Source organism: Leuresthes tenuis, unplaced genomic scaffold, assembly GCF_036924035.1.
Source record: "Leuresthes tenuis unplaced genomic scaffold, fLeuTen1.0.hap1 SCAF_8, whole genome shotgun sequence".
NCBI classification, from domain to species: domain Eukaryota; kingdom Metazoa; phylum Chordata; class Actinopteri; order Atheriniformes; family Atherinopsidae; genus Leuresthes; species Leuresthes tenuis.
Genome location: NW_027325362.1, coordinates 7395403 through 7407595, shown reverse-complemented (window position 1 = coordinate 7407595; position 12193 = coordinate 7395403). Strand labels below are relative to the sequence as shown.

General features: G+C 39.5%; 1 protein-coding gene across 2 annotated transcripts; it reads right to left on the bottom strand.

Moving 5' to 3' along the window:
* Positions 1–7332: 7332 nt before the first annotated feature.
* LOC140312550 (uncharacterized) lies at positions 7333–11956 on the bottom strand. Of its 2 annotated transcripts, none has more exons than XM_072390334.1 (7): positions 11884–11956; positions 11419–11669; positions 9756–9950; positions 9147–9316; positions 8823–8972; positions 8001–8173; positions 7333–7915 (listed from the first exon to the last, which is right to left on the bottom strand). In XM_072390334.1, exons 2-7 carry the CDS (start codon positions 11602–11604, stop codon positions 7557–7559), a joined length of 1233 nt encoding a protein of 410 aa, XP_072246435.1. In that variant the 5' UTR covers positions 11605–11669; positions 11884–11956; the 3' UTR covers positions 7333–7556. The 2 variants fall into 2 exon arrangements, with proteins under 2 accessions (XP_072246435.1, XP_072246436.1); XM_072390335.1 differs by having other exon boundaries at positions 11419–11618; positions 11884–11904.
* Positions 11957–12193: the final 237 nt, after the last annotated feature.

The following is a 12193-nucleotide window of genomic DNA, read 5'->3' as shown; positions in this document are numbered from 1 at the left end:
CACCTCTGCCTCAATCCCCATGCCTCCATTTAGAACCAATCTTTGGCTATTTTCTCACAGTGGTGTCTCTGTAGCCAAGAAATCAATCTGAACTCACCTAATTAAAAAGCTATTTGATGTGTGAATATATCCTGTGCCTGTTTTTGCTTTAACTGACTTTCTTTGTGTGAGAGATTTTGTAGTATTTTGAAACCAAATGTAGGCTTTCTGTTAGTATTAAGCCTTTATTGTTCTTATTGGTTCATTGGCTATGGTGTATATGGTTATTTGGCAGCATTGCTCCATCTAGTTTCACTGAGCTGAGGTTTAATTAACCAGAAAACTTAAAACACTTGTGAGAGTGTCCATTTAAACAGATGAAGTGGTGTTTATTGTAGAAGAAAAATTCCTTCATAAGAGTTTGAATAAGGGCAATTGGACAACTTTTTGAATCTTGAAGACGTTTCACCTCTCATCCAAAAGGCTTCTTCATTTCTGAACTAGACGATGGGGAGTATCAGCTCATAAGCAGAGACGGTCGTTACAGTCACGTGTATTACTGAAACTCCTGACCAATGTGCATGTTGTTTCAGTTATTATCACCTATGAATTGTCTAGCTGCCTGAAAGGGCGAGTTTTGGTCACAGGATCCAAGGTATGAACGATTATGAAACGGCCTGAGGAGGCGAGACAATGCTGCATTGGAAGTGCTGGCAAGGTGCTGGGAAATGACATGCACATTGGTCAGGGGGGTTTTCAGTGACCCATGTGACTGTAACGACCCTCATAAACTGATACTCCCCACCATCTAGCGTAGAACTGAACAGAAGAAACCTTTCGGATGAGAGGTGAAACGTCTTCAAGATCCGACAAGTCCAGTTGCCCTTTTTTAAGTTCTTATGATTACCATCACCTGGGTGGCAGAGAATCTTCATCAACAAAAAACTTCCTACAAAGTCCAAAACCATAAATGAATGGTTCTAAACAGACCTAAAGTATGAATGAGCATGTCTCTTTTCTTATTTCTTGTCTACACTAAATGATTACTTAGTCCCATCATGTTATGCAGATTTAAGTGTTTTGAATGATTTTGATCTATTATTGTTATGCTGATAATCGGCATCTCAGATTTATGTGTGAATAAAAACATGGGGGGAGACTCATAATCAGGAGACAAAATAATGAATGAAAACATTCTGAACTTCCACAGCACTGAAATTGGATTTAGGGGGGCCATGATCCATCTATCAAAAATGGGGAAAAACATTTAAATAAGCACCAGAATGTGTACTATTTTCCTTAAGAACTCCAGTGATACAGAACCAAACACAAACACAGTTTTGGACCAGATCCAGTTGAACCTCGAGGTGGTGAGACAACATTGGAGTGTTTTTTTTCAGAAGAATGGCAAAAGACTTTTCAAATGTGCAGGACATGTTGTTTTATTTGACTGAGATTAAGACAATGTCCTCTAAAGTAACAGAAAAACAACTGTGCATGTGTGTTTGTAACAATATTCAGCAAGTGCTTCACACACATGGAATGGGCTGTAATTAAATGTCAAGCAAATACCAGAGCATGAACTGTTGCCATAGATCTGGAGTGTTTGTGTATGTGAGTGTGTATAATTCCACATGTATAATAATGGGACTGTCCGTGTTCCTTAGATGACATAATCTAAGATCTATTTTCAGATTATTTCAAGGCAGCTGATATTTTCCAGTGGAGTATTCAGTTTGTTTCACACAAGTTGGTCTCTTTAATACTATGTTACAGCCAGTTGTGAGAAGAAGGTAGAAAATCATTTTTAGAATATGGATATTGTAAAGAGGATGAAATTGTTTGGCAGCTTCAGTAACTGACTGTCAAATTAAAAATTGAGGCATTAATGACCACACAATGGGTCCCTGCCCATAGTTAGTAATAACAAATCTGATAAATGAATTGTTCACTGTGATTAATTATGTATCTGAAGTAAGTTCCAAGCAAGTAGAAGTTCATTTTCCCTCACTGAAATTAGTTGAATCCAATAGTTACCTTGAAGGTAGGAAATCAATCTAAGAGCCTCGTTGACTACAATAATGTAAAGTAGTTTGGGATTAATGGGCTAAATTATGCACAACCACTGGTGCAGTGGTTTAACAAATCCTATTCAGCAAACTGTGCAGTATGAAAGATGGTGCATACAGTGATGCACACAGAGATTCACCAAAATCTGAGGCTGTATGGAATTATTGTAGATAAGGATTTTGGTTTATCCATGAATTTATCACTTTTATGTCACAGTAGTTGGTTTAAGCAGAGTTACCTAGGCCTCTCTCCCCTCTGCAACCTCTCCCAGCGCTTCCATATGGGTTTACATCAAGCAAAATCAATGGAGCCTATACGAATATCAGACTCACCTAATTAAAAGGCATTTGTGAAATTTTCTCAAATTCTTTGCAGGGGCAATGCTTGTTTGCATAGTACCCATATATAATTCTAACATGTTATTTTGTGTCTCTTGACCACATAATGTGGTGTTGGGTAACAAAGGAGCAGTGAACATGCATGATACCACAGGAAGTCTTCAGACATCTTGTAGAGTCCATGACTAGACAGGTCACAGATACTTGAGTTGCACGATGGGGCTCTATGTATTATTTGGCAGATGTATAAATGTCATTGCTAATGTGTATATCAAATACTAAAGAAAAAAATGGTAATTTCAGAGAAATCTCCTTTTATGACACAGAGTACTCTACAAGAAGAGTAACTACAGCAGGAAATTGCAACAGTGCACTGCTGCATTAACTAATAACAAGATACTGAGCACCTAGAGTAGACCTGTAGGAGACAGGTGAGTTTAGTCCTTAGCAATTCCAGCTGAGGCAGACTAGATCATTTCAGTAGAGGTGATGGAAGAGCCCTGGGTGAACTTTTATAAACCACCTCGACTTCCCAATACACCAGAGGCCGAGGTTATTGTAGACTTTCTTTAGGATGGCCAAAATAAACACCATCCCAAAGTGTAAAACGGCAAATAGTCGTATGTTTTAGATATTTCCATAAAGAAGTATGGAGATCCTAAACAAACACTAACTTGGACCAGTTAAAAAGGCTGTTTTTGTTGACAATTGTGAAAAAAATTAATTAATTCTCTAGCCCTATCATTTAAAGTCCCTTCTACAAAAAATCTGCAATTTCTGATGGCTTTTATGTGCTACAAGATATATCTGTATAACCAAAATTAGCCAATAATGTTGTGGCTGAGGATTTCTAAATGGGAGCCACCTACAGTCTCAGACCGGTGAGATCAAATAGCTGGATAGATATGTTCTACATAGAACATTAGGAACCAGTCCTGACTTTTGCTGGGTGGGGCTGTACAGCTAATTTGCTTGTGTTGTGAGGAACAGATGAGATGAGAAGCTACAAGCTACAGGAGATGTAAACATAAACCAGGAAGAGAAGCTACTTTTACTTGTGTTTTGCTCATGTTGCAAAAATGGCAGAGCTGACATGTTCTGTAAGTCTTCATGCCTTCCCCAAAGATGTCAAACTACACCAGAAGTGAAGGGTTCAATAAAAAAATAACAATGAGGACAACCGTCTCTGGTCTTCATTTTCCAGATCACTTCTCTGCAAATCTGACCCCAAGACAGCTGGGGTTTTACCACCAAACTAATTATCTGTCTCAATCTGTCACCCCCTTCTTTGCTCGTCTCTTTCATCCTTTCACTTTTCTCAGATCTCTCTTCCTCCCTTCATTTCTCCAATAACTTTCTCCCTGTTTTTTTGGCTCACTTGCTTATCTTCCTCCCTTTTGCTTGGCAGAAGTTGATCCCCAAGTCCTACTCTCATTGACTTGCAGACACCCACACACACTTGAGAGCAGGTTACTCTGTGTCAGTGACTGTTCTCTGTTGAGTGGCTGTGGGCGATGTGATGATGTCGAATTACTGTGGCAATTCTCTGTTGCCGCGGCGACGCTCTCTCAACAACCAAATGCAGCACAGACACGCATGCTGACTAACACCCCTACCCAGGGCTGGATAAGGGAGGCAGCAGAAGAGCACTCACACTTACACAGCCCCATACATGCATAGCCCCATAAAGGCTCTTGACTTCACCTGTATGCACTCCCACATTAACATCAACCACCAGGTAGGGTTACCCGGCTGGAACAGTCATAGAATCACAATTTAGTAATAACTATGTTTTAATTTGTGAGAAATACAGTGACAGTAATAACTGTAATAAGTTTTTGTCAGCCATTTGTATCTACAGATGGCGTAAACCCTGTTCCATAGAGTTCACAATGACATAGAAAATATGCTGTTCATGTAATATCAGTTTGTTCATACAACTCACTGTATTCTTGCTTGCACTGGGGGTGTCTTTTGTGATCACAGGCCCTTAATTCTAACTAAAGGGTAGTGTTTTTATTCTCTGACTGTAGTATCAGCCTTTAAAATATACATCTCAGACTAGATCTACTCATTACCAGTGCACATAAGTTTGACTATGTAACAACCCACTGCCAATTACTGCAAAAATTAAAAGCAAGGCAGAATGTATGAATGGACATGTCATATGCTTTAATGATTTGGGCAAAAAACAGGGTTGGATTTGGCAGGTGATCCCATTTCAGCAAAACATGGGCTTGTTAATAAGCAGATCTTGCAGTAAGCAGTGTGATTCAGCTTCTCCTGGTAAGGTCAATCTGTCTCCTTTTCTTTTCTCCATCTTTTTCAGCCAAATTTTATTTTTAGCCAAACAAACCAAAAACAGTAGCAGGCAGTTCCTTAACAAAAACGGTGCTACTGTCTCAGCATGCAACATAGTGTAAGGTACCTTCACATTCTGTATTTGTCAGCATCCCCTCCTATGGAAATACTTATGAAAGCTTAGACAACTTTTGTCCAAAATATAAGGACATCCAATCTGAACGACTTCATACCTGACAATGCCATTTTTTGAGTCAAATGTACCCAAATGTACAGACATACAGATTATAAAGCTTGTTTTTAAGTTACATAGCTTCTGTTTTGATGGTTTTCTTTTATACATTACCTTCCTTCCTATACAGTAAATGCCTAGCAATAACAGGAGCAGTTTATATTGCAATATCTTGAAGGAATACTAGAAAAAAGCCTACGAGATTCAAGGTAAGATTGACTTCAAAAGAATGGACGACTTTCTGTGGAAAGAGTGATTTGTGAAGAGAAAAAATAGGGAGTGATTCAAATATACAAACAGTACAAGCAAAAAAAGCATAAAAGGCATGAAAACAGAGTGGGGAAAAAAATTGAATATGATCGGAGAGAATGGCTGCTATTGAATATAAAAGTCACACGACTCTGATAGTGAGAGAAAGGAAAACAGAAAAAAGAATAAAAGAGACAGCATTAGTAGAGCAGAGACCAGTAACTAGAACTGTGAAAAATGAGTCATCAACAGTTACCACCCCCCCCTCTCTCTCACACATACACACAGAAGAGCCATCATCTACTTGTACCACTTTACCAATTTGTCAGTCATCCCCATTTTTCCTTATTCTGAAAGTAACTCACACACCTTCCTTTTTCTGCACATACACATAATCAACTTCACATTTAATTCCACAAAGATCCACAATTTTTCCCTCATGCCAGGATTTGTCACTTATCCACATCTTTCTCCAGTATAGACATGCAGACACTCATGCATGCTCACACATTTGCACCAACACACCCACACAAGAATACACACACTCTCCCTCCCTCCCGCCTTGACATTCACACAGTCCTACAGCAACGCCACACAAGAGCTCCTTCCTGTGCTTCTCGCCCACCTGCCGCATTGCACAACACAACTCTGAGAAAGAAAGCATCTTTTCAACCTTTCTAAGTGAAAAGCACTTAAGGAAAAGTGCCATCTCTCTTGTGAACGTCACTCAAAATGTCCTTCTTTTAGAGCCCGCACCTGCTTTCACTTCCACATATTGTGCAGTTGCCAGGTTGTTGTGCTTTTGACCTTTTTTGCAGAAAAGAAGCAATTTAAATGCCAAAAAACTTTTGAAATGGCACGTAAGTTTTGTTTATAATTGAAAAGGGTCATGAGTATCCTCTGAAGGACTTCACAGTTGGTTGTACGGCTGGCCAGGTTTAAATAGGTAGTGGCTAACCCTGACCACCCCTTGGCAACTCCCCAGTATCATCCCTTTAAGTAATATGCAAGGGTATTTTTTTTAATACCCTTTTAGTGTTATTTGCGCAAAGGAGCATGTTACGATGTTCACAAAACAAAAAGTGTCACTAGCTCCAAACATAATGCTACCATTTACTTCAGCATTAGCCTCGGACGTAGGGAAACTACTAGCTTTGATAAATTAGCCACATCCCATGGCTGAATATTAAATCGATTTGACTATTCTGATGGAGTATTTCAACTGAACGACTTGGCATCATTTAAGGACAGAGAGAACAGCAACATCCAGAGGATGGCTAACATCAGCTAATTAAATCACCTCCACATACTCTGTAATACATCATCTCTCTGTTCTTGGAACATCTTTCTTCTTCAGAAGGTACCTTGGTATTTGATTTCTTCACCTATTTTTTACCAAAAGTGGTCGTCCAAATTGAAATGTTCACTGCAAACGTGATGGTCTGTCAGACACTGGAATGTTTACCCACTGAACCCACTTCTCACAATATTTAGCGAGACTTCTCCTTCAGTGAGAGATTTTCTCCATAATGTTGTCAGACATTATGACAGACTGAAATTATCTGAGCCTGTCAGCTACAAATACTAGCACTTATATTCTGCTTCACACGTTTGTCCTGTTATTTCAGCGTTCTTGCTCAGCATCTGTCAGATGGCTAAAAATCCCCCCAAAGAAACCATTTTATTATAAACATTACAGCCACAGAAATGGGCTTTGTCGTGACTACACTTTTGCAAAGATGTCTCAATTCTCAGCATGAAACGTCTGATATCAAAGTTCCTTTGAAATTAGACGTTTCAACATGTAAAAAGGTGCTGCTTAGTTACTGTTTCAAAAAGCTTACCCAGTTTTTCTAAATGAAGTTACTGCCTGTTTACTGCATTTGATTCAGTCACATTAATTACAAATGTGCTTTACATTTTATTATTTTATAATTCAATTCAGTTAAATTGTTTTCTATTGTACTTTTATATTTTGAACAGCTTAAGTGTGTTTACTATGTAGCTTAATGGGCAATTTGTTGCCTTTCTTACACTTTGTAAACATTTAATCACATTAAGAGTCTAGTTCAAAATCCCAAAAGTTAAACTGAATTCACATTTGGCTCAATCATTATTGGTATATTATGTATACTTAGACTGTGACATAGCGTAGCCTTGTTTGAAATACTGTTTTAATGCCTTGGAAGTATGTCATCTAGCCGTGGCCATCTTGGGATTTGAGTTTGAGCTGAGCATCAACTTTTAACAAATTACAAACAACAAAAGTGAAACGCTTCATTTTATTTTAGTTTAGCTTTTTATTTCTCTTCATTAGAGGACTGGTATTCTCTCCATTCATTCACTTATTGAACTGTGACTTTGTCACTGTGTCTTTAACTGAGGCTTTACTCCGGCTGCGTCTCTACAATACTGAGTTTTAAATTGTCATCATTTCTTTCCTCCGTCTCTTGTCCTTTTATTCTCATTTCCAACTTGACCGTTCTTTCTTCTTCATTTATTCGCTCAGCCTTGTCTATAAGATCCACTCCGGTCTTGTTTTTACATCTTAGTTCAGTTCGATGCGTTCCCAGTCTCTTGCTAGCCTTGGTAAAGTAGTTCTCCAATTCTGCCACAGGTCCCTTATTAGAGAACAGGTGATCCAGGTATGCCTGAGCATACTGATCTGAGGTGATGAGGTCCAGGTTAACTTTGAAGGACAAGGCAGTGGAGGTGGCGTCAGGATCAGTTACTTGCCTTCTTCTCCCTGATAAGAGCAGCTTAGTTCAGTTAAATGCAACTTGACTGAGACTGGCAAAAGCAGTTTTGTAGGTTACATCAACAAAGTCTACCTGTCTCTGCCTCCATGTGGGAGATTGGGATGGTCACACTTTTCCCTGTCTCTCTGTCTGTCACGGTGAGTCCTGTCATGGCTCCCTCCTCTGGCACCTCACTGGATGGGTCAGATTGAGCCAGAAGACCCCCTCGACATTTCACGACAGAGATTGCATGAGACTTATAACGCCTGTATCGTGGAGGTTGGACGGTAAGAAGATTTTGGAATGGAAAAAGAAAAAAAAAATTATGATTAAATAATTTCATCACTTCTTCTGCAAAAACTAAATCATTTGTAGATACATCCACTTATAAGGTACTTTAGCACATAAGTTCTTACATAAGACATGAATCTTAAATACTTATCCTTGAATGTAGACAGAAACTCTGTTCAATGCTTGAACTTGTAACTGATTAATGGATTCAGTTTTAGCTTTCAGGTGTTTCCAACCCCCCCCCCCCCATTTTTCTCATATGAAGTTTATGTACCGACTGCAGCCAGTGACTGAATATTTTTAGGGTGAGCAGCAAGTTTAAATGTAAGCTGAAAGGTTAGGGCTAAACTTAAAATTGCAAGGCTTTATCAGCAGAGTGCTTTCACTCAATTCCATTGTCTTTGCCGTCTAATATGGTCTCAAAATATCATCAGCAAGCCAAATTTACCAATTGTTTAATTTTTAACACCCAATTACGCAGTTTTTTTTTTTTTTACAGACATTCTGACATTCGCAAAAGTCACTAAGAGAATGTTGCATATCTGCGTGCTGATCCATCTATTACTTGTTAGACTAAGGCTCTCTGCCTCCTCCTCAGTGACTGGTAGATCACTGCAGTCTTACCTGTAGGCAGGTATAATCTGTGTGAGGTCTTCTTTGTATTGCTCCAGTGCTGCCCTTGCAGAAAGGGGCTCAGCTTTGCCCTCCAGACAAGCCAGATGAACCAACATCTGGGTGTGAAATGCGGCTCCACTGGCCCAGTGTCTCAGAGATCTGAAGCAGCACACAGTGAAAGAACTAAAAAAAATGCCCCATAACAAAAAAGGAAGTCTCATAACAACTGCATTAATCTTTGTCTACCACCTGTCATTTCACAATAGCTAACAATTCCCCTCCACCACTCTGTTGTACAAATAAACTATGCTCACTTCTATTGCCCGCTCTTACCTGGAGTCACAGTCTCCCCCCAGCAGACAGGTCTTCAGCTGGGTGAGAATAAGGCTGAACTGGGCCTCGAGTCTGACTGAGTCCTGGATCAGTCTGCTTTTATCACTCAGGCTGATTCTGCAGCGCTTCAAGTACTCCTCCATCACCTCCTGAAGCTCCCACACTCTCTGCTAAAGGTGGAAATTCAAACATGTACAGTATATTGCAGTGGTTTAGCAGCAATCTTTTTTTTATCTGTTGATTCAGAAGAACTGCTCATTTCCTGTCTCTCTTCATGACACACTACAACTCTTTTATTTATCAATTTTTGGTTACACTCAAAGGAAGGTGGAAGGTGCTGTGGTGGAAGTGAGGATGTAGGGATCATGAGGGGTAAGCAAGTCTAAACGGGTGGGTTTTTAGACGAATCTTGAATGTGTTCAGAGATGAAGGTCCAGAGGGAGGGCATTCTTTAATACTATAAGTAAGCTTAACACAAAATATGAGCTAAATGCATTTTGATTGACAGTTCATCACTAAATATATACAATACCAGAGCATAGTCAGTGATTATTGCTGCAGGCGCTCTGTTTCAGCACATTTTCCTCATTACTTCCTGTCAGGCTTTACCTGGCATGAAGATGAGCCCACTGACTTCCCCTTCACACCAGATGATTGTTTCGATGAATTGCAGGCCATATCCATCACCATAGTGACCACTAATCCCACCAGGCCAGCCAGGCGTGGTTCATCCGAGAAGGCCGACAGTCTGCTAATTAGATCCTTCAGGTAGGTGGGTGCCCGTTTCCCAATGTCAGTCTGCAGCTGAGTGAAAACAATAAGAAAGTTTCATGTCACACTGAATGGAAACACAGTTCCAGTGTACTGCCTCTTATCATCCGTCTCAATAAAATAAAACTGTTAGTTGAGTAGGATGCTCTCTGTTCTTTTTCAGGAACGACTGTTAACATCTCTTAGTCATCATCATATTGGTCCCTCTTGCCCCACTGCATTGATTTCTCACCTCTTAACAATCCCCAGCAGGACTCCATTTTTAATACAGAGTGGTGCTTCATCTTGCACAATCACTCTTGCTAAACTGATTCAAGGAAACAACATCCTCTCACTCCTTCTGTTAATCTCTGCACTTCAGATCAGTGGATTTAAAGGTGATCAATGAGCATTTCTCACACTCAGTCTATTTCAGAGGGAGCACACCACCCTCTGTAATGTTTTGTAGTCACTTTGTGTGTCCATGGCATTTTTACTCCTTTGCATATGATACAATAAGACTTCATTGTTGGCTTATACTAAATTTAATTTTGCATCCTAAGGCAAGCTAAACAAAATAGACTTGCACAAAAACTTCCTGTCAAAAATAATCTCATACCCCCGCCGACTATAAAAAAACCCCACAGATGACAAAAATCAAACATGCATGCAAAACACGTTTCACTAGGCCTCACTGATCCTGCTTAAGCAGCAAAACAAACTCATGCCGTAAGAAGTTTCTCAGTCTGATATGTCTTATATTGAGGAACTCTAAAATGTTTATTTGACGGGAGGAGTTGGTTCACTCAATTTAAGATGTGAAACATTGGAATAGATACTGCATCCCAGCCTGAGCATGCTCTTATAATACACAGTCAGGGAACGGGTGTTCCAGAGATTGAAAACAATATAATTCAAATATAAGTTTACACCATTCAAATAGCCACTCAATATTCACCTGATGCAGACAAGAATCATCAGAATCGGTTGACTATTACATTGATTTATCAGAAAATTCTGATAGAAAGTGGTTTGGCATGCGACTAAAGCAAGTGTCAGCAGTGTATACAACAGGACATTCAGTTCACTTCTGTACCACGATCACTGCATTTTTTCTGTACTTTTATATAGTCTAATTGCACTACTGTACACGATAAATATCCAATTACTATACATTCTGTACATATTGTAAATCATTCCCCACTGCCTGCTGTATATACTGCATAATTCCCTGTAATAATCTGCGCCACTGTACATACTATATGATTGTGCTTACCATATAGTTCATATATGTCCTAATATACTACAAACTGAATGTTGTTGCCTGTATCTGTGGCGTGTGCCATGGCATTAAAGTTTAATCTAATCTAATCTAAACACGCATAAAATTACTTTTATTGTACTGTGCCAGAAAATAAAATATGGATTCAACCATAACTTAATCAGATTTACTCAAAAGTAAATTACGGTGGATTGTGTTAAATGCTGATGAAAAATCTGAAGAGATCCGAATCTTTTCAACCTGTTTCAGCTGCTCCTGGAGGCGGGCCTGGGAGACAAAACTCTCATCATGATTGGCTAAGAGGAGAGGATGGACTACACCGAGATCAGGTACCGCTCCACCTTCCGACATGGCATCATAGAGGACAGAACCAACTGCATCCTTCAATTGAGAAATCTCCTCCTCTGTCGAGAACAGCTGCCCCATGATAATATTTATATCTATATGAGTGGTGGCAAAGTTAGGAGAACACTGCTAATCTATGGCATCATCTGAGGAAAAACACAGAAAAACATAGGCTTATTTATTTTAACTCAGTTAAAGACATCATATTAGGACATTTAGAGGACGTATTGGGGGTTTTTCAACATTAAATATGACAATTCAAGAAACGTGCAGTCTTTGTATTTAAATAATCATCATCTGCAGGGGATAACATTTAGCCTCTAACATGTCATACTAATTCTCCAGCAACATTTCAGTCACCTCTTGTCTCTCTAACAGCTTCTGTTTTTAATGGCCAGTCTCTTCGTTCTTCTCACTTCCTCCTTTTCTCCAGCCTCCTGCACAAACGACATTAACCAAGACAACACACCAGCAAAATGTAGCTCGGCGGCAAATCTACACCGCCTTCTAGTGGTTGTGGCCTGGAAGTGCAACTACCCGGAACTGATTACCCCTGAGTGATCTCAGTCTGAGAGGGCTTTTGTTGCCTGTCTTCTGTTGGTGTTGGGAGAATTAAGGCCACTGAGAGTAAATAATAGGCACATTTTTCTCATAAGAGAGTTGTCTCAAA